Source organism: Saccopteryx bilineata, chromosome 3 (genome assembly GCF_036850765.1).
Source record: "Saccopteryx bilineata isolate mSacBil1 chromosome 3, mSacBil1_pri_phased_curated, whole genome shotgun sequence".
Taxonomy (NCBI): domain Eukaryota; kingdom Metazoa; phylum Chordata; class Mammalia; order Chiroptera; family Emballonuridae; genus Saccopteryx; species Saccopteryx bilineata.
This window is the reverse complement of record NC_089492.1, coordinates 254,970,965-254,994,435: the sequence shown is the minus strand read 5'-3', so window position 1 is coordinate 254,994,435 and position 23,471 is coordinate 254,970,965. Positions and strand designations below refer to the sequence as shown.

Genomic DNA, 23,471 nt, shown 5'->3' with positions numbered 1-23,471 from the left:
TTGAGGGAAGGGAATGTGGAGGAGGGGGAAGGGGACTTGAGTGAATGGGTGTGGGGGAGGGGGTGGGGAGAAGTGTGTAAAGAGGGACAAATATAAGATGACAGAAAATGATTTGACTTTGGGTAATGGGCATACAACATAATCAACAGTTCATATGCTACAGAAATATTCATCTGACACCTATGTACCCTTATTGACCACTGTCACCCTGTTAGAGTTAATTTTCTATATAAAAAATTTTTAAAAAGTAACGTATAAAGGAAAGCCATTCAGGGTATCATTGGACTTCTCAACAGAAACTCTATAAGCCAGAAGAAAGTGAACCCAACCATGCAAAGTACTGAAAGAAAGAAAATGTCAGCCAAGAATAATATACCCATCAAAGTTATTCTTTAAATATGAAGGACAAATAGAAACTTTTCCATATATACAAAAGCTAAGGATATTTATCACCGGAAATTCCCCGCTACAGGAAATACTCAAGGGGGTCATTATACCTGCTACAAAACCCCAAAATGTCACAAAACAACATGTAAAACCTTCAAAAAGCTTACAGTATAAACAGGAATAATTTGTGACAACAAAAACATTAAATGGGAGAGGATAAAGGTCTCAATTAACAAAGAAGGATGGTGGACAGAAGCAATCATAAGACAAAAGACTATTGTATTTTTGAAAAAATGTTTTAAGCAGTCTAGTGGTAAGAACTCACAAAAAACTAAAACTGAATACATAGCTTAGGAAGAAAGGAAACAGAGGAAATAAGCATGGAATACCACCAAACAAAAACAACTCAGAAACACAAAAGAAAAGAACCAAAAGAGATACAGAACTACCAGAAAACAAAAGATGAAATAGCTATAAGAAATCATCATACATCAATAATTAACCTACATATAAATGGACTGAACTCACCAATAAAGAGGCACAGAGTAGCAGATTGGGTCAAAAAACAAAACTCAACCATATGCTGCCTTCAAGAGACACATCTCAGCAGCAAGCACAACAGTAGACTCAAAGTGAAAGGCTGGAAAGCAATTCTCTAAGCAAATATTACCCAAAGAAAAGCAGAGTAGCCTAGACATACACATATCTGAGAATGCTGACTTCAAGAAAATAAAGGTAACCAGAGATGAAGATAGACATTTCATAATAAGAGGACATTGTATCAAGAAGTTTTAACACTTCTTAATATATATGTACCAAATCAAGAAGCACCAAAATATATAAAAATAGAGTTGGAGATCTCAGTACTCCATTGACAGCTCTAGATGGATCATCCAAACAGTAAATCAGAAAAGAAAAATTGGCCTTAAATGACACACTAGACCAAATGGACAATTGACATCTACATAGCGTCTTACTCCAGAATATCAGATTATACATTTTCTCCTGTGCACATGGAACAGTCTTAAAGATAGACCATATGCTGGGCCACAAAACTAGCCTAGGCAAATTTAAGAATATTAAAATTATACCAAGCCTAATTTCTGGCCATAATGCTCTGAAATTAGAATTCAGCTGCAAAAGAAAAGAAAAGAAATCCACAACAATGCGGAATTAAACAACATACTTAAAAAAAAAAGACTGGGTCAAAGAAAAAATAAAAGCATAGATTAAAAGATAATATGGAGACAAATGAAAATGACATCATGACATATCAAAACTTCTGGAATGCAGCAAAAGCAGTATTAAGAAGGAAGTTTCTTCTATTACAGGCCTATCTCAAGAAACAAAAGAGATCCCAAATAATCTAATGCAGTGGTCGGCAAACTCATTAGTCAACAGAGCCAAATATCAGCAGTACAACGATTGAAATTTCTTTTGAGAGCCAAATTTTTTAAACTTAAACTATATAGGTAGGTACTTTGTTATTAATTTAATTAGGGTACTCCTAAACTGGCCTTTGCTAAAAACGTCCTCAATCTGATTGAGCCGCATGTGGCTCGCAAGCCACAGTTTGCCAACCACTGACCTAATGTTACATCTTAAAGAACTAGAAGAGGAAGAACAAAGGCAACCCAAAGTTAATAGAAGAAAAGAAATAATTAAAATTAGAGCAGAACTGAATAAAAGAGAAAACAAAAAACTATAGGAAAAAAATAATACAACAAAAAGTCGGTTTTTTAAAAAGATTAATAAAATTGAGAAATCCCTGGCTAGACTCACTAAGGAAAAAAAGAAAAGTTGTATATAAACAAAACCCAAAATGAAAGAGGAAAAGTTACTGCAGACTTCATAGATATAGAAAAGATCATACTAGAATACTATATTCCTTTTAGCAACTTATAAAAAGTGGATAAGTTCCTAGAACTATACAATCTTTCTAGATTGAATCGTGAGGAAATAGAAAACCTAAATAGATCAATAAAGAGTAAGAAAATAGAAACACCTGTCAAAAACCTCCCCCAAAATGAAGGTCCAGGACCTGATGGCTTTACCAATGAATTCTATCAAATATTTAAAGATGATTTGGTACCTATCCTTCTCAAAGTCTTCCAAAATACTGGAGAAGAGGCAATACTTTCTAACACATTTTATGAAGTCAACATAACCTGATACCAAAACCTGGCAAGGACAACACAAAAAAAGAAAACTACAGATCAATATCTCTAATGAATACAGATGCAAAAATTCTAAACAAAATACTAGCAAATGAAATACAACAATATACTTTAAGAAAACATATCACAAGCAAGTGAGATTTATTTCAAGAGCACAAGATGGTTCAACCTAAGCAAATTGACAATTAATTAATGTGTAACACATTAACACAAGAAAGGGAAAATAACATTATCATATCAATACATTCAGAAGAGGAATTCAATATGATACAAAACCCATTTATTATTAAAAACTCTAGAAAATAGATATAACAGGAAAATACCTCAATATAATAAATGCCATATAAGACAAACCTCAAGCAATAATATATTCAATGGTGAAAAACTGAAAGCTTTTCCTCTAAAATCAGAAACAAGACATGGATGAGCTCTCTCACTGCTCTTATTCAACATAGTTCTTGAAGTGCTAGCCAGAGCCACCTGGAAAGAGAAAGAAATAAAAGGCATCTATATTGGGAAGAAGAAGTCAAGGTATCACATTTTGCAGATGGCATAATTCTGTAAATAAAAACCCAAAGATTTCATAAAAAACTATTAAAAACAAAAAATACAGTAAAGTCATAAGATAAAAAAAACTACTGCTCTCCTATATCCTAACAATGAAATATCAGAAAATAAATTGAAAAAAAATTACTCTCACAATTGCAAAAATAAATAAATAAAATACTTAGAAATAAACTTAACAAAAGATGTGAAGAAACTATATACTGAAAACTACAAAGCATTATTAAGAAGAAATTGAAAAAGACACTATGAAATGAGAAAATATTCTGTTCATTGATTGGAAGAATCTACTTAGTTAAAATGGTTATATTATTTAAAATAATTTACAGATTTAATGCAATCACCATTAAAATAAAATGTATTTTTTAAATAAATAGAACATTGAATTTATAAATTGCTTTGGGTAATATAGTCATTTTAATGATGTTTATTCTTCCTATCCATGAGCATGATATATGCTTCCACTTTTTTGTATCATTCTTGATTTTTTTTTATCAATGTTTTATAATTTTCTGAGTACAAGTCTTTAACCTCCTTGGTTCAATTTACTCCTAGGTAATTTATTTATTTTTTTGCAATAGTAAAGGAGATTTTTTTCTCAATTTCTCTTCAGAGAGTTTATTGTTGGAGTACAAAAATGCCTCTGATTTCTAAATATTAATTTTATATCCTGCCACCTTGCCAAATTCATTTATCAGGTCCAGTAGTTTTTTGACTGAGACTTTAGGGTTTCCTTTGTACAGTATCATATCATCGACAAATAATGATAGTTTTACCTCTCTTTTTCAATTTCAATGCCTTTTATTACTTCTTGTCTGATTGCTGTGGCTAGGACTTCGATCAACGATCGAAATGCAAGATCAGAAACAATAAATTACACAGAAGAAAACATAGATACTAAACTTATGGACCTTAGCCATAGGGAACATTTTATGAATTTGACCCCAAAGTCAAGAAAATTAAAGGCAAAAATAAATGAATGGGATTATATCAAACTAAAAAGCTTCTATACAGCAAAAGAAACTGGCAACAAAACAGAAAGTCAGCCAACCAAATGGGAGATGATATTCACAAACAACAGCTCTGACAAAGGGTTAATATCCAAAAATATATAAAGAACTCACAAAGCTCAGCAACAGTCTAATTTCAAAATTGGGGAAAGGACCTGAACAGATGCTTCCCTCATGAAGATAAATACCAACAGATATATGGGTAAAAAATGCTCATTTTTGCTAGCTATTAGAGAAATATAAATCAAAACTACAATGAGATACCACCTCCCACCTGTTAGATTGGCTATCAACAAGGCAGGTAATAACAAGTGTTGGAGAGATTGTAGAGAAAAAGGAGCCCTCACTGTTGCTGGAGATGTAAACTGTTAAAGCCACTATGGAAGATATTATGGTGGTCTCTCAAGAAATTAAGACTAGAGTTACCATATGACCCAGCAATCTTTCTACTGGGTATCTACCCCCCAAAAAATAACTCAAAAACACTTGTACACAAGGACACATGCGCCCCCATGTTCATCACAGCCTTATTCATGGTGGCCAAGACATGAAAACAACCAAAGTCTCCCTACATAGAGGATTGGATAAAGAAGATTTGGCATATATATATTATACAATGAAATACTCCTCAGCTATAAGAAATGAAATATTGCCATTTGCAACAACATAACTGAACCCTGAGAATATTATGCTAAGCAAAATAAGTAAATCAGAAAAAGCTAAGAGCTATATGATTTCACACTTGGATGGGATATAAAACTAAGACTCATGGGCATAGATAAAAGTAAAGTGATTACCAGAGGGCAGGGTAAGGGGCAGGAGAGTAAAAGGGGCCAATTATACAGTGACAGAAAGTGTTTTGATTTTGGGTGATAGGCACACAATGCAATGAATAGTTAACATGCTATGGAGACGTATAATTGAAACCTATGTGTTCTTATGACCAATTTCACCTTATTAAATTTAATATCGAAATAATAAAAGAGAAACAATTTAAGACAAAATAGACATTATACATAGCAGTAGTTTTCAAACTTGTTTCCACCATGGCCCACACAGAAAATGTTAACATTTGTATGTTTTAGTGGACTAAACAACAGTGGACTTTTGGCATCTACATAGGACTTGGTGAAAAAACATTTTTACATTTTTTTCTATTTAATAATTTTGATTAAAAACCAAAATTAATAGGGAAAAGATAAAATGTTAAATTAAAATTTTTTAATTAGCCTGACCAGGAGGTGGCGCAGTGGATAGAGCATTGGACTGGGATGTGGAAGACCCAGGTTCGAGACCCCGAGGTCTCCAATTTGAGCACAGACTCATCTGGTTGGAGCAAAAGCTCACTGGCTTGAGCTCAAGGTCGCTGGCTCGAGCAAGGGGTTACTCAGTCTGCTGAATGCCTGCGGTCAAGGCATATATGAGAAAGCAATCAATGAATAGCTAAGGTGTTGCAACATGCAACGAAAAACTAATGATTGATGCTTCTCATCTCTCCATTTCTGTCTGTCTGTCTCTGTTTGTCCCTCTCTCTGACTCTCTCTCTTTAAAAAAATAATTTAAATTATAGTTGACACTCAATATTATATTATTTTCAGGTGTACAGCATTCTGGTCGACATTTACATGACTTACAGAGTAATCTCCCTGATAAGTCTAGAGCAGGGGTAGTCAGCCTTTTTATACCTACCACCCACTTTTGTATTTCTGCTAGTAGTAAAATTTTCTAACCGCCCACTGATTCCACAGTAATGATGATTTATAAAGCAGGGAAGTAACTTTACTTTATAAAATTTATAAAGCAGAGTTACAGCAAGTTAAAGCATATAATAATAATTACTTACCAAGTACTTTATGTCGGATTTTCGCTAAGTTTGGCAGAATAAATCTTTATACAACAACTTACTATAGTTAAATCTATTTATTTATACTTTGCTTGCCCCACTACTGCCCACCTTGAAAGCTGGATTGCCCAGTAGAGGGCAGTAGGGACCAGGTTGACTACCACTGGTCTAGAACCTACATAACACCATACATACTTATTACAGTATTATTGATTATATTCCCTAGGCTGTACTTTACATCCATGTGACTATTTTGTAACTACCAATTTGTAATTCTTAATCCCATCATCTTTTTCACTCAGCCCTTTCCAATCTGGAAACTGATAGTGCTATCTCTATATATTAGTCTGCTACTACTTCATTTATTCATTTCTTTCCAGTCTGATTTTTATTTTTTTCTTCTACTGATTTTTGAGCATTTTTTCTTTTTTCTAATTCCTTTTAGGTGTAAGGTTGGGTTGGTTATTTGAGATTTTTCTTGTTTTGTTTGTTTGTTTGTTTGTTTTGACAAAAGCCAGTATGCTATGAATTTTCCTCTTAGAAGTGCTTTGCTTGTGCCCCATAGATTTGAGGTTGTTGTGATTATCTTATTATTTATCTCAAGGTACCTTTTGATTTCATCTTTTTGTTAACCCATTTATTGTCTTGTAGTATATATTTAGCTTCCATGTGTTTGTGTGTCTTTTAGTTTCTTGTAATTGATTTCTAGATTCATACCATTGTGTTTTGAGAAAAATACTCAATATGATTTTAACCTTCTTAAATTTATTAGGATTTTTTTTTTTTGTGGCCGAGCATGTGTTTTATCCTGGAAAAAATTCTACATGCAGTTAAAAAAGAATATATATTCTGCTACTTTGGGGTGAAATGTTCTAAAAATATTTGTTAAATCCATCTGATCTAATGTGTCACTAAGGTCACTGTTTCCTTGTTGATTTTTTGTCTAGATTATGTATCCACTGATGTCAATGGGTGTTCAAGTTATCTAATGAAACTGTATCATTGTTCATGTCTCACTTTACATTCATTATTATTTGCTTTATATTTAGTTACTCCTGCATTGGGTGTATAAATGTTAACAAGGGTTATATCCTCTTGTTGGACTGATACTTTACTATTATAAAATGTTCTACTTTGTGTCTTGTTATAGCCTTTGTTTTAAATTCTGTTTTGTCTTATATAAGTATTGCTATCTCAGCTTTTCTTTTGTTTTCATTTGCATGAAGTGCCTTTTTTCATTCCTTTACTTTCAGACCACGTGTATTTTTCGATCTGAGGTACATTTCTTTTAGGCAGCAATATATATATGGGGTCCTCGGATTACAATACAGTTTTGTTCTTTCAACAGTGATGTAACCCGAATTTTGGTGTAAGCTGAACACTCCCTATCCTAAGTCACTTACCTACCCTAACACAGATGTAAAATCAAAATCTATAACATAAAAACACAACTAAGCCACAAGAAAAAAAAAGGACATAAATATATTGTACTTTAGGAACAGTAAAAATTACAAAAAATGAGTGTAAAAAATACTCTTACCTTTATTCTTGTGTTTGGCTTGCACACTGGAAGGGGCATTGCAAAATGGGAGAAAGCGACCAATTAAGAAGAAGAAGCAAGAAAGGCAGGAGAACCTGCAGAAGTGCTGGAGATACTGGGTCAGGTGAATCAGGATTGCCTAAGAAACATACAGGAGATGCTGGAGATTATTTTTCCTCTACTACAGGCATTTCATCTCGAGAAGCAGCTGATGCAGATGGTACAGGATCTGTTGCAGGCCTCTCTACCTTCTTAAAGAATTGTTCCAGGCTAGTCTGGAAGGTTGATTACTTCTCTTCCAAAATCTGCCTACACCATTGCAAGGCATCCATGACAGCTCTGTAGATCTTACTGAATCTGTCATCACTGGGATCCTCAGCCTGAAATTTTTCCACCCCATTCTCTACCATAGAACAACCTTTTGCCAAACTGTTGGTAATAAATTTCTTGGGTTCTGGGATTTCTATCTCTTCCTCTTCAATCAGCTGCTTCTTCAGCTGAATGAGGTCCTCAGAAGACAGCTCCTCTCCTCGTGATGCCAGTAGCTCTATGTCATCCATCGTGATGGCTGTCCTCTTCTTCAAAACACTACCATTTGAAGACTCTGACTTTCATTTAGGAGCCATGATAAGGGCCAAAAAGTCACCAAACAAAGCAACAGAAACCAAACACACGTTTTTAACTGTCCAAAATGGCATAGGTAAATGTACTGTAGGACGCCAACTCCCTCATTCATATCCCATGTTTCTGCATATTCTTCTGCCGCATGCAACAAAACTAGTTTGCCCACATAGTCCATAAGTATGACAATTGCGGTGTAAGCCTAAACACTTCTATCTCAATTTTTTAAATTTTTAATGGGAGTGAATACTGTAAACTCAATACGTTGTATGTCGAGGCTGTCATAACCCAAGGGCTCCCTGTACATGTCTTGTTGCTTATCCTTTCAACTACCTTCTACTTTTGCATTGGAGCACATGGTCCATCTACATTTCAAGTAACTACAGTTAGAAACATATGTAATGTTATTTTATTCAATATAACTATGTTCTTTTTCCTCTTTCTCTCGCTCTCTCTCTCTCTCTTTCTTTCTTTCTTTCTTTCTTTCTTTATTTATTTATTTCTTCTTAAAAAAGACCTTTTAGCATTTCTTGTAATACTGTTTCAAAGGTAATGAACTCCTTATCTTTTTCTTGTCAGGGAAGCTCTTTATTTCTTTTTCAGTTTTAAATGATAGCCTTACTGGGTTTAGTAGTCTTAGATGTAGGTCTTTGCTTTTCATCACTTTTAGAATTTTATGCCAATCTCTTCTGGTCTGAAGTGTTTTTGTTGAAATATAAACTGACAGGTGCTCAGCCAGATGGGACTAGAGGTGCTTCTGGGGCAACATCATCATGGCCCCCCAAGGAGAACCCCAAGTTCAGTTCAAACATGTATTGCTTGGTGATGGTGAAATTAGAAAAACTACATTTGTGAAACATCAACTGCCTGGAGAATTTGAGAAGTATACAGCTACCCTAGGTGTTGAGATCCATTCTCTCAAGTTGCATCCAACATAGAGCCTATTAAGTTCAATGCCAGGAGAAGTTTGGTAGACTGAGACACAGCTATAACTTTTAAGTGCAGGGTGCCATTATAATTTTAGATGTAACTACAAGAGTTACTTATAAGAATGTGTCTAACTGGCATAGAGATCTGGTACAAATGTGTGATAATATCCTCATCATGCTGTGTGACAACCAAGTGGATAGTAAAGACAGGAAAATTAAAGCAAAGTCAATTGTCTGCCACTGGGGGGAAAATCTTTAGTACTATAGCATTTCTGCCAAAAGTAACTACAACTTTAAAAAGCCCTTCTTCCAGCTTGTTAGAAAACTAATTTCAGACCCTAACTTGGAGTTTGTTGCCATGCCTGCTATTGCCTTACCAGAAATTGTCAGGGGCCAAGCTTTGGAAGCACAGTATGAGCATGGTGTAGAGATTGCTCAGATCATCATTCTCCTGGGTGAATATGACGACGTATAAAAAATGGAAGCTGGAGCCCAGCATCAGAAGTTCAGTTTAATAGGCAACTGTCCTGTGATATCAGTGGTCCAGCATGTTTACCACTTTATTATATAGCTAAACAGAACATGTGCTTTATCTTTGGGAAGTTGAAAGAGGTGAATGGGCTTCAGAGTGAATGTGGCAGTTAAAAAGTACTTTCATTCTTTGGATCTGCATATTTAGCTGTTTGCAAATGCAATTATTTCCGTATTAAGTTTCAAATATAAGACTGTTGCAGTAGCATTACAATATTCAGTAGAGAAAGCTTGTTTCTTATTGTAATTCCTATTCCCTTTCATTTATAATCATAATAAAGTTGTATTTTGCCTGATTCATGGTAGCACAGTGGCTAGAGCACTGACCTGTGATGCTGAGGTCCAAAGTTCAAAACTCTGAGGTCACAAGCTTAAACATAATCTCAACTAGCTTGAATGCAAGTTTGCCAGCTTGAGGGCAAGGTTGCTGGTCTGAGCATGGGATCATAGACATGATCCCATGATCACTGGCTTAAACCCAAATGTCACTGGCTTGAAGCCCAAGGTCACTGGCTTGATCCCAACATCACTGGCTTGAGCAAGGGGTTACTGGCACATCTGTACCTCCCTTGCCCCATTCAAGGCACATATGAGAAGCCAGCAGGGAACAACTAAAGTGCCAGAACTATGACTTGATTCTTCTCAATTATCTCCTATCTTCTATCTATCTCCCTCCCTCTCTCTCAAAAAAGTTTTATTTCATATATCTAAAAAGAAGAAGAAAAAGTAAGAAGTAGAGTAAGGAGGAGAAAGAAGAAGGAGGAGGAGGAAGGAGAAAGAGAAGAAAAAGGTGGAGAGAAAGGAAGAAGAAGAAGAAGAAGAAGAAGAAGAAGAAGAAGAAGAAGAAGAAGAAGAAGAAGAAGGAGGAGGAGTTGGAGGAGGAGAGGGAGGAGGAGGAGAAGGAGGAAGGAGAAAGAGGAAAAGAAGGCGGAGAGGAAGAAGAAGAGGAAGAGGAAGAAGCAGATGAAGAAGAAGAAAGAAAAGAAGAAGAAGAAGAGGAAGAAAGAAAAGAAGGAGAAGAGAAATCAGCCAACAGCCTATAGAAAGAGAAGAGAAATCACCTGACAACCTTATGGGTGCACCCTTGTATGTAACTAACTGTCTTTTCTTGCTGTTCTTAAGATTCTCACTTTGCCATCAACCTTTGCCATTTTAGTTGTGATGTATCTTGATGTGGAACTTTTTGGGTTCATTTTAATTGGGACTCTGTGCTTCATCAACAGATGTCTTCTTTTTCTTAACCAGATTAAGGAAATTTTCAGCCAGTATTTCATCAAATGGGTTCTCAACAACTTGCTCTCTTTTCTCCTTCTGGTAACCCTATGATACAAATGTTGTTATGCTTGATGTTCCAGATGGCCCTTAGATTTTCTTGATTTTTAAATTCTTTTTTTTCTTTTTGTTACTCTGCTTGAGTGTTTTTAATTATCCAGCCATTATTTCCTCAGATAAATTCTTGACCCTTTAATACAAATATTTGTTGTGCTTGTGTTGTCCCAGATGACCCTTAGACTTTCCTCATTTAAAACTTTTTTTGTTGTTGCTCTACTTGGGTGTTTCTACTATTACCTTTTCCTCTAAATTGCTGATTCAGTCCTCTGTTTCATTAAACCTGCTATTGATTCTTTCTGGGGTGTTCTTCATTTCAGATATTATGTTCTTCATTTCTGACTGGTTCTTGGTTATGATTTCTATGTCCTTTTTAATTCTTACTCTTTGTACATTTCAATTCTCACTAAGATCTTGCATTCTTCTTCTAAGTTCCTTGAACATCCTGATAACCATTATTTTTTAACTCTGAATCTAGTAGTTTGGTTACTTCAATTTTGTTTAGTTTCTGGGGATCTCTTGTTCTTTAATTTAGGGCATGTTTCTTTGTCTCCCACTTTTCCATTTTGTGTTTGTCTCTGCGTGTTAGGTAGATCTGCTATGTCTTTCAATGTTTTTAGTGTGGTCTTATAAAGTAGTTGTCTTGTGGGGCTCAGTGGCACACTCATCGTAATCATGAGAGCTAGGTGCTCCACCACTGTCTCTTGTGTGGATTGTGTGAGCCCTCATGTTGTCATTGAGTCTTGGTTGCTGTTAGCCTATCTGTGTTCCTTCTGGTGCTGTGGGCGTGGAACCAGCTCATTTTGCTTCTCCACCCCTCCAACCAGTCTCAATGTGGCTTTTTAAAAATATGATATATATATATATCTTTGGCTATAGTTGTGTTCAGCAAGTGTTCAGGTGGTCCTCAAAGACAATTTAGCAGTTTTTCTACAATTTAGCAGTAATTTTGAGGTGGTCATGGGAAGAGATGAGCACAGCATTTATTTATTCTGCCATATTGATGCAAAGCCTATGTCTTCAGTGCTTTGATCAATAATTGTCATTTGATGGGAAAATAAATATCTGCAAAAAAATAAATCTATTTAAAGGTGTATACCCACTCTGACCTCAAGTTATTAGGCAATATTTGAAGCTATTTATGGGCCATGACTTGCTCTGTAATTTATTTTACTTTGACTTACATTGTTTTAACTTTAATTATGGTGATTATTAATCTACCACAGAGCAGGTAATCCAGGAGAGAAGGAAATCTCTCAAGGATGAGAAGGAGCAGAGTAATGCTCAGAAGAGGAAATATCAAGATTTTCTGGATATTATTCTTTCTGCCCAGGTAAATTTTTCAAATTTATGAACCTGCTCGTATTATATATCTAGTTAATTGTGTGGGTAGGTAGATGAGTGAAAGTAGAGGAGATAAAAGCAAAGCTATTCAATTAAATTTAACACTACTTTTGAATTGAGGGGTTCGCTCCATACAATTTGAAGTAAAGATAGAATTCTGCAACTTTGTCACTAGAGAAATTTAGATGACATTAAAAATTTTACTTATTTCCCAGGATTTGGTGACTCTCCCAAAGATACATGATAGTTCAGGAAAATAAGACAATAGGTCACAATTAAGCTGACAAACCATTGATACCGAGGTGTTGGAAAATCTGGCAGGATGACTGGAGGAACTCTTGCAAGGCCTGTTTTCCTTATCTAAATTTGGTCCTCCTTTATGCTCTGGACAATGTGTGGCTCACACTATATATTTATTGAACTGAATAAAAATTCAGTGAAACCCACATTGCAAAGGCTCATTTTTTCTTTAAATCCATTATTTTGATTGGGGATCCAAACATCTATAAACTGAAATTGCATAAAAATATCTCTATTGTGCTTTCTAGGCTGAAAATGGTGACAGCTTCTCTGATGCTGACCTGCAGTCTGAGGTGAACACATTCATGGCGGCAGGGCAAGACACCGTAGGAGGGGGCCTTGCCTGGCTCCTCTACCACTTGGCTCAGAACCCTGAGCATCAGGAGAGGTGCCGGGAGGAGATCAGGGGCATCCTGGAAAATGGGTCTTCTATCACCTGGTAAGATCTACATCCCTACACGTTTTATCTTAGTTTCCCTACTGGGATTGTTTTCTTCTTTCTTCTTTTGGCCCTTTGATGACTCTAGTGATTCAAAAGATGTGTATGTGGAAGCAGAAGGGGCAGGCTACCATTTTGCACTTTTTCTAGAGGACCCAGAGTTATCCCTTTGCCATTTGCAAAAGAGGTTCACACATCCATAAGTTATCTATGTCATTGTTTTTCTAATCAGTGGCATATAAAATGTCTTATTTCTTTCTTCTACTCAGTCTTTACTGAATTGGAAATGGAGACTTGATTATTAGACTTTTATTTAGAGTTTGAGGGTAGGGCTTCATTAGGGCTCTTCTTCTGAAAGAAATGAGTGAGCATCTGTGTCATTTAAACATCATTGTAGACATGCCCATCTCCTTGTTCATGCCTCAGGGGTGGCTTTAAACTTTGAACATAGTAAATGATGTAATCTGAATTTGAGTTTAGCAAATATGGGCTGAGGACTTTTTAAGTACTAAAGCATTAAAAATGTATGCAATATTTGGCGGGGGACGATCCTCAATGAGCTCATACATTAATACAGGAGACAACCCCCACACCACCACTTACAGATAATTGCAGAATAACATGGTAAGGGTGGGAGGTGTACCCTACTACATCAGTGACTTAGAATACAGGTACTTAAGCTGGTGTGGGAATCTCAAGGAGACTTTCTGAGAGACCTGATGTTGAAGGTGCTTAAAGTTAGGAGTTAGCCATGTGGAAAACTTCAACTGCATTTTGCCAGACTTTGAGCATAACTTGCTGTTAATAAAACCCAAGTTATAAATTTCCACCTTGAACATGCTGTTTTCAAAGAACACATATGTCACCTGACCTGTGGTGGTGCAGTGGATAAAGCATTGACCTGGAAATGCTGAGGTCGCCGGTTCGAAACCCTGGGCTTACCTGGTCAAGGCACATATGGGAGTTGATGCTTCCAGCTCCTCCCCCGTCTCTCTCTCCTCTCTCTCTCTCTCTCTGTCTCTCTCTCTCTGTCTCTCTCTCTCTCTGTCTCTCTCTCTCTGTCTCTCTCTCCCTCTCTCTCTCCTCTCTAAAATGAATAAATAAATAAAACTTAAAAAAAAAAAAGAACACATATGTCCCTGATAAAAAACCACACTCTTCCTCCTGGCTAGATATTTCAAATACCATTGTTTGCTGCTCAGAGAGGCATAAAAATAGAAATGCTAAGAGAAGCCCATGGTTAGGCAGAAACATCATATTTCAAATGCAAAGGTCAGCTCAATGAAAACATTTGTAAAGGAAAATTTAAATTTATATGGCTATAGTACAGGTATTATATTTTATATAAGAAAGTAGCAGTCATTTTCTAATATAAATTAATGGTCTAATCTATATAACACAAAATGCAGTATTGATTAGTCACTTTTTATTCATTCATTGAATTTGGAAAGAGTATATAATATTTTCCACCATTAGATACTGTATTTTAACCTTGTATATGGTGGATATATACAGCTTACAAAACTTAGGGGATATTTCAAAATTAATATGAAGCAATAAAGAAAAGAAACATTTGATTTTTTATTAAACAAGAACATCAGCCTGACCAGGTGGTGGTGCAGTGGATAGAGCGTCGGACTGGGATGCGGAAGGACCCAGGTTCGAGACCCCGAGGTCGCCAGCTTGAGCGTGGGCTCATCTGGCTTGAGCAAAGAGCTCACCAGCTTGGACCCAAGGTTGCTGGCTCCAGCAGGGGGTTTCTCGGTCTGCTGAAGGCCCACGGTCAAGGCACATGTGAGAAAGCAATCAATGAACAACTAAGAAGTCGCAATGCGCAACGAGAAACTGATGATTGATGCTTCTCATCTCTCTCCGTTCCTGTCTGTCTGTCCCTGTCTATCTCTGCTGCTGTAAAAAAAAAGAACATCAGAAAAGCAAATGACAAGTCAAAGGAAGTTGTTTGATTATGCAGATGAGATGCAATACCAACTTTTATTTCATTGGTGAAAATGCACTATACAAAAGCCTGAAAGTACTGGAGTATCTACATGTTCTCTGATCCCCTAATTTTTTGTGAGCAGTATAGATACAACTCAAATAGTACTCTTTCTTGTTCTTGTTTGTCTTATGTGAAATGTAGAGACAATAAATAAATCTTAGCCAGGTGAGAAAACAGAATTCAGAGGACCTTTTAACTACAGTTTAATTTAATGAAAGTAATGGCACCAATACAATAGGTAATAAAATATGTTTTATTCTATAATATAGCCGTATAGTTATGTTTGATAAAATTTCACACAGCGCCTGACCTGTGGTGGTGCAGTGGATAAAGCATCGACCTGGAAATGCTGAGGTCGCCGGTTCAAAACCCTGGGCTTGCCTGGTCAAGGCACATATGGGAGTTGATGCTTCCAGCTCCTCCCCCCTTTCTCTCTCTGTCTCTCTCTCTCTCCTCTCTAAAAATGAATTTAAAAAATTTTTAAAAAAATTTCACATAGCATTCTGAAAATTGATCATTCCTTTAGACAGATAATAGAACCACACTGCAAAATCAATTTCTGGAAATCTGTTCAGTGTCTCCCTTTGACTCCTTATCAGCCTATTTCTGCTTTGAGCCAAAATTCCTCTCTTTTTTTTGTCCCAGGGCTAAGATGAAAAAGATTGTTTTTCTTATATATGCAAAACTGCAAATTAAACACGTGACTCTTGTATTTTGGGTTCAAGGAGGAAAGACTTCAAAATTAAAATTTCACATTACCACATGTCAAAGCCTGCATTCAAAACAAGTACTTAGAAAAGCAACTAGAAACACAATAAAGCAAATAGACTAAATACTACATGCAATCATTTTATTGAACTAACCTGACTAGCTAGGGTGCAAATTAAAAACTTTGCTCTTCTCACCAGACTGGTGGTGACACAATGGATAGAGCATCATCCTGGAATGCTGAGATCCCTGGTTCGAAACTCCAAGGTTGCCAACTTGAGCATGGGCTGGTTGGCTTGAGTGCACTTCACCAGTTTGAGAGTAGGGTGGCTGGCCTGAGTGCAGGGTCACCAGCTTGAGTGCGAGGTTACCGACTTGAATGCAAGATCACCAACATGATCCCAAGTTCACTGGATTTGAGCCCAAAGGTCACTGGCTTGAAGTCCAAGGTCATTGGTTTGATCAAGAGGTCACTGGTTTAGCTTGTGGTTCCTGGTCAAGGCACTTATGAGAAGCAATCAAAACATAGCTAAAGTGAAGCAACTATGTGTTGATCCTTCTTATCTTTCTCTTTTCTTACTCTCTCCCTCCCTATGTCTCTTTAAAAAAAAAAAACTTAATTTTTTCCTGCCAACATTACAAACTTGCTGTGTGAGGTAGGTTCTACCAGTGCAATATTCTGATTGACTTAAATCACAATAGTAGTCTCATTCCAGTAATAAAGCTCTGTAACTCAGTGTAATATTAAAGACTTATCACTTAAAGCATCTCCCTCTATCCCAGCTCAGTACTCCTTGGGGTCTGGAAGTCTATGGTAGGTAAGGAGCTGTGATTGGTTTCTTTTTATTGACCAGTTCCTCTCCTAGCCTGCTATTTCTGACCCTTCCAAAAATGGTCCCAAGAAAGAGAGTGGGTAAAAAAAAAAGTGGCTGATACTATTGTGATCCTGCCCTCTGAACTTGGTGGATATTCAAAAACTTCCTTTTCTTCTCAATGAGTGCATCTGTGGGTTTCCTGGAGATTCTCTCACTGGGACTTTGCAATGTTGATTATGGGGTTTCGGGCACCACTTGCTGCGGACAAGCGCAGCTCCTAATAATGGTGTGGAATTGAGGAAACACACTTGTCAAAACAAAAACGATGGGACCGGGAGGACTCTTCAACATGCCTGACAGTATCTGAGTGCCTCATAGCCCCAGTTCACTTTATTATATAGACATATGCAAATCAAGGACCCTGATACAAAGTTGCACATCAAAGGCTAAGACAGGAACTCTCCCAAGGCAAAAACAGGATACATTAGTAAAATCTACAAACATCTGAAACAAACAAAGAGTCAGAGGAAGGGCATGTATATTGCTTCCAGCAACCCAAGAAAGCAAGTAGAGTGGGTGCAAATACTCAGCATCAAAGCCAAATATGGAGATGGAGGGGGGAGAACTTAGCATTTTGCTAAACCTTGACTCTATAATGGCTTTTTGCCATTTATGATCCACAACAATGGGGCAAGGGAATTCCTGTTCTTAGAGTTCCCTTCAAGATGGTTCCAGAGCTCTCCCTCTGGCCAGTTAATTGACCCACAGGACACAGGGTAGCATCCTTGCTTTTCACTTTACTTGCTCCTTCCTCTCTACTTTTTCTGAGTTATAGCTTTTCCTGTCAGTCCTATGCTTCCCAAATTCTAGGGAGCACATGTCAGATCACCTCACTGTTCCTCATCAAGCCTTCCTTGCTTAACATGGGAGAGAACACCATCCACCATTCCTCATGGCACTCTGACATTCCAACAATTCTCTTTAAAGAATTTTATTTTCCTACCAAAACTCTTAATCCTTCTCCCTTTAACTCTTAGCCATTTCTTATGCATTCTTGACATGTATGATGACCTAAGGGTTGGAAAATTGGTTTCAGAAATCTCCTTAACAAATCCTTTGCCAGTCTTAGCACCTCACTTTATAATAAGAATATTTGGCACCTGTTTGGTTCTTCTTCATCTGGGACCTCAGCTGACCCTATGAAAGAAGGAGTCTCATTTTAACATGGTGTTACATAACCAATTGAAAAATAGCATTAACCTGAGGATGATATTTACCAGGACAAACCTCAAGTAGAAAAAAATCAATATTTACAAACTGGACATGGTGTCTGAGTTCTTTTCCCTCCTTCCATTGTATTCACAGGGACCAGCTGGGTGAGATGTCATACACAACAATGTGTATCAAGGAGTCTCTTCGATTGACCCCTACAGTCGTATCCATGTCCAGAGAACTCAGCAAGCCCATTACCTTCCCAGATGGACGCTCCTTGCCTGCAGGTCTTTGCATTCTTTTCCTAAGAGTTTCTAGAGACTGTGGGATATCAGGGGCCACAGTAACAGACCAGTGGTTTTCTCAGCTCTTGGAGATGTCAAAAGACAATTCTAAAGACGCTTGGCTTAAGGTTAGGCACCTACAGAGTGAGAGCTCAGTGTGCAATGTCTTGATCAGATGTGGGTTTCAGAGACCTTCCCAAAATTCATAACCATTTTTAGCAAAGCTAAGCCCTGAAACTATGTTGCCAAAATCTGAACTCATGGCTTCATCCATTGTGGGACATTATTTTTTAAATAATCTTTGTTGGGCTGAGCTTGAGACCCAAGTGAGACATCATGGGAGATGAGCACCATTATCTTTACCTCAAAGACCCAAGGAAAGCTCTGGGCTCCATCATCATAATATTATCTTAATAAGTGAGCAGCACTTAATGTTTTACATAGAGCCTTCAAACATTTTATCTCATTTTCCCTTGGAACATGATCTTAGCAAACACTTCTATGGTGCTTTGCAGTTTAAAAGCACTTTCAAATACTTTTAGTGTAGCCAAAACCCACTGGGGGACTCCAGCGTGCAGTGAACAGAACTAGAAATCACACAGAGGTCTCATGCCCAGAGCTCTTCAGAACAATGCAGGTTTCTTAGCAGAGTGAGTGAGAGGCAGAGAGCTCACATGAAACACCCTTCACATAGCTGCTTCAATGTTCTATTTATTCTTGCCCTTGAAAATAAGCCAACAGAATTGCTTGTAGCAAACATCACCAAACTGGCACTTACTGTGACATTGTTGACAGATCAAGAATTAACTTACCAAAATTATTTCTGGTTACCAAATGACACAAAATTCTCTCCCTTCTATCTTTTTATAAATCCCCAAACTATGTGGATATTTGCCAAAATTGCCCGCAGTGCATAAGGAATAGGACTGGATTTCCATAATGGAATTATGGTTCTGTTCCTATGTCCTCAAAGTGTCTTCAGTGGGTGCTTTATAGTCAGTCCATTAATAGACATACAGTAGTCCTTCCTTATCCATGGATTTATTTATCTGCAGTCTTCTGGAGCCCTAAACCCTTATTTTACTTAATAATGACCCAAAGAACATGAAATGTGATGCTGGCATTTGAATATAACAAAGCAAAGTTGTACAATACTTTTTAAAAAAGAGAAAAGGTAGAAGTTTTCATATCCTGAGCTTTCTCTGATTTACAGTAAAAACAAATTTTCTATTTGTAAAGGTGTGAAGAGGAAAAAAATTTGTGCTAGTTCTGTCTAACCTCAATATGCAAAAGTTATGGCCATAGTGTACAATTAGTGTTTGGTTAAGATGAAAAAATGCATAAGTTTGTATGTGAAAGACACAAGCAGAAAACACATTATGATGGACACAGCATGTTGTGCCAGAAAGCACGGAACCTATACAAAGATTTCAGCAAGGTGTTCCCTTTAATCAATGACACCCAGCCATCTCCTGAAAGTAAGGCTTGGTTACACAGATTCAGGAATAGGTTTGGTTTTTATCATCTCACATCATCAAAAGAAGTGTGAATACACTACAATAGAATATACTGAAATAGAGAAATCACATTCCCATAATTTTATTATAGTATATTGTTATAATTGTCTTATTTTATTATTAGTTGTTGTTAATCTCTTACTGTGTCTTATTTATAAATTAAACTTGATCGTAGGTATATATATATATATATATATATATATATATATATATATATATTTAGGTAAAGATATAGTATATATAGGGTTTGTACCATCTGCAGTTTCAGGGTTTCACTGGAGGTCTTGGAATATGACCCCATGGATAAGGAGGGACTACTGTATAGGTAAGTTCCAGAGGTAGAGGAAAACATATGCATGTTTTGACATGATATCAATAGCTTTTTAAGACAAAATCATGTATAAAATAGATCATTGCTTTGAAAACTGGGTTCCACCAGGCCTCATCTTCCCATGGGTCCTTCAGTGCTGGTATTAGCGACAGCACACAGAGCTCTGCCAGCAGCCAGCTCTTTCCCTTCTAGAAGAAAATTCTTAATGAAGAATGGAATGACAGTAGTTCCCTGCTTTCTCTTTCTCTTACAATCTCTATTATCTCATTTCTTTCTCAGGAATAGTCGTGGTTCTTCATATTTTGGGTCTTCACCACAATCCTGACATTTGGGAAAACCCCAAGGTATGACTAATGCTGTGCAATTCACTTTTAATTAGATATACATGGAAGTGTCAAAGAATACAGCAAATAAAATGGTCATTTCCCTCTATTCCTACTTTATCTTTACTTTGAATGAATAAATTGGCACAATGTCATACGGGCTTCTCTAAATTGCCACAGCCATTTGTCTAACAAGCTCTACCAAGTATTTACCCAGATATCTGCAAGAGTACAGACGATCAGGAGTAATTCAGGTAACTCAAACTCCCTTCTGTTGAATGTAGCAATCAGGATTCTGGTAGGTAATTAATGATCTGCTCAAGTTGGGCAATTTGAAGATAGTTTTATGTAAGAGCAATTGATAAAGATATGGGTCAGGGCTTAGGAAAATCAGAATGGAGCAAATAACCGCCAAAGTGCTTACTACTGATGAGCTACTGGAGTGAGGGTTACATTCCTGAAGAAAGAGGGCTCCTGGAAAAGGCCATCACCCAGGCATGTGTCGGGAGAGCGTGCAGCCAACCTGAGAGAGCCTGTAGGGAGGGGCCAGTGAATAAATACCCCGAATGCTCTCTCTTCCCACCCTCCAGATCTCCTAACAATGCCTTTTCTTACCCAAACCCAACAAAACATGTGGGCCAGCTTCTTAGAGCCCAGAGCAGGGGGAGAGAGGAGTGGAAAGGCAAACAGAATATGTGTAGCCTAAGTTCCCTGATTTTATGTTCTCAAAACTTTAAATACAATGTGTATGAATGCTTTCTTTTATAAAGCTCCTAGAGTTAAAAACTGGTTACATGCAATGAGCAGTGGGACAATTTATCTCATTAACAACTGATCATGTAATCATTTTCACTTGACTTCTAATTGAAAATAATATACTGGCCATGATGGTTCTGCTTTCCCCTTAGTCTGGGTAGCAGATCAATCAATTGGGAAGCCAGACAAGGACATAGGTCTAAAGTTGCATTTTTCAGGGTGGTAGCCATTAGCACTTGTGGCTACTGAGCCCTTGCAATGTGGCGAATTGAAGCTAAGATGGAAATCATTCACACTGGATTTTGAACATGTACCAAAAAATATGAAATATTTTCTTAGTAGTTGTTTATATTGGGTGGGTTTGGAATGATAATATTTTTTATTAAATAAATCTCATCGTTGATATTCATTTCACCCTTTGAAAATGTGACTACTAGAACATTTGAAATCCTATATGTAGTTAACAGTTGATCAAAACCTTAAGAAATGTGGTGATGGCCTGACCTGTGGTGGCGCAGTGGATAAAGCGTCGACCTGGAAATGCTGAGGTCGCCGGTTCGAAACCCTGGGCTTGCCTGGTCAAGGCACATATGGGAGTTGATGCTTCCTGCTTCTCCCCCCTGTCTCTCTCTCCTCTCTCTCTCTCTCTCTCTCTCCTCTCTAAAGTGAATAAATAAAAGTAAAAAAAAAAAAAAAAAAAAAAAAAAAAGAAATGTGGTGATGGGGTATGCCTTCTCATTTCAGGTCTTTGACCCCTTGAGGTTCTCTCAGGAGAATTTTAAGAAAAGACACTCCCATTCCTACTTACCATTCTCAGCTGGACCACGGTGAGAACAATTTGAAACTGTTGAAAATATACAAAAATATTTACTTGAGGACAGCATTTTTCCTTTAGCCCACTGCTGTGTAAATTCTTCCATGGAACCACATCCTCTCACCTGATCTTGACCCCAGACCCTACCAGGCCCAGTGCCTAGTTGAACCTCGGAGAGGGCCAGTTAGTTTCACAAACAACAGTGCCCTTCTCTATCACGTCCTATGTAAACATGCTTCAGAGAGCTGTCCCGTGATACGCTGTTGATTCATAGGCTCAGTGCAGTCCACATCCAACACAGGTTGGATGCAATTTTTTTCTAAGAATAAGAAAAGTTTTTATTTAATTTCAACTTTATTGAGTTATAATTGCTGTATAACATAAGTAAGATCTTTAAGGAGAGCATCGTAATGATTTCATAAAATATGCATTGTGAAGATTCCTTCCTATCCAGTTAATTAACACATTCTTTACATCACGTATTTATCTTTTGTGTGTGTCGTGTGTGAAATGTATACTATTGTATAATAGTGATTTACCTCCTTAGAAAATTACAATTATACAATACAGTGTTATCAACTTTAGTCACTGTGCTTTGTATCATATTTGCACAGGAGAAACATTTCTATGAGCAACTCCAAGTGCCACCTTGTTTTTTTTTTAATTTTTTTTAAAAAAATTTTTTATTCATTTTTTTAGAGAGGAGAGAGGGAGAGAGACAGAGAGAGAGACAGAGAGAGAGAGAGAGAGAGAGAGAGGAGAGACAGAGAGAGAGAAGGGGGGAGGAGCTGGAAGCATCAACTCCCATATGTGCCTTGACCAGGCAAGCCCAGGGTTTTGAACTGGCGACCTCAGCATTTCCAGGTCGACGCTTTATCCACTGCACCACCACAGGTCAGGCCCTCCACCTTGTTTTTTGAGAGGGGAGTCGCATTGGGACCTGCCAGCTCACTTTTTTACAGGAGACAATGTAAAACCAAGCAGAAAAATTTGGATGGCATTAACAATGAAAATGTTGCTTTACTGTGCTTATCAGACTTGTTATTCTAGTATCTTATTGAGGAGTCAGGAGAAACGCCATTTCTTCAAGCATCTCTGATTTTCTCTCGTGTCTACAGGAACTGCATCGGGCAGCACTTCGCCATGCTTGAGCTAAAGGTGGCCATTGCCTTGATTCTGCTCCGCTTCAAGATGACTCCAGACCCTGCCAGGCCTCCTTCCCTCTTAAACCGTATTTCTCTAAAATCCAGGAATGGGATCCACTTGTACCTGAAAAAAATTTCCTAAAGTTAGAGCCCATGGTACAACGATTATATAAATTTTGTTTTAAAGTTGAACTACAAATAATGGTCCAAGAATATGGAGAGTAATTAAAGTATAATGGGAAGTTTATGGGTAGGTGCAGTTCGGGTCTCTGTGGAGCTGCATATTACCCAAAAACATTCCATGGTGACATTCCATGGAATGTTTATCTAAATATCTGACATGTAGTAAGCATTTCAACATCTAATGAGTGATGAATCTGAAAATCATTCATTCATTCCATGGAATGTCACCTAGATCAGTTTCTGTATGACTTTGGGAGAGTTTCAGATCTTCTCTGTTTGATTTTGGCTTCTCTTAATGCTATATTCCAAAAACATTTCTATACATGTTCTTGTTGTTTTCTTAAGAAAAAGTTTTCAGAATTACACAGAA

At 37.2% G+C, this 23,471-nt stretch overlaps 1 protein-coding gene and 1 pseudogene across 1 annotated transcript in view; both read left to right on the top strand.

The window, feature by feature from the left end:
• The window catches only part of LOC136329071 (cytochrome P450 4X1-like), a 59,679-nt gene extending 36,470 nt beyond the window's left edge, over window positions 1-23,209 (top strand). Inside the window, exons 7-12 of the mRNA XM_066265019.1 lie at window positions 12,158-12,264; window positions 12,824-13,014; window positions 17,902-18,035; window positions 20,160-20,224; window positions 21,704-21,786; window positions 22,892-23,209. Of these exons, the coding sequence (XP_066121116.1) occupies window positions 12,158-12,264; window positions 12,824-13,014; window positions 17,902-18,035; window positions 20,160-20,224; window positions 21,704-21,786; window positions 22,892-23,060 (749 nt within the window). The 3' untranslated portion in view covers window positions 23,061-23,209. The remainder of the gene's footprint in view (window positions 1-12,157; window positions 12,265-12,823; window positions 13,015-17,901; window positions 18,036-20,159; window positions 20,225-21,703; window positions 21,787-22,891) is intronic.
• LOC136328730 (GTP-binding nuclear protein Ran-like) lies at window positions 8,916-9,546 on the top strand (annotated as a pseudogene).
• Window positions 23,210-23,471: the final 262 nt, after the last annotated feature.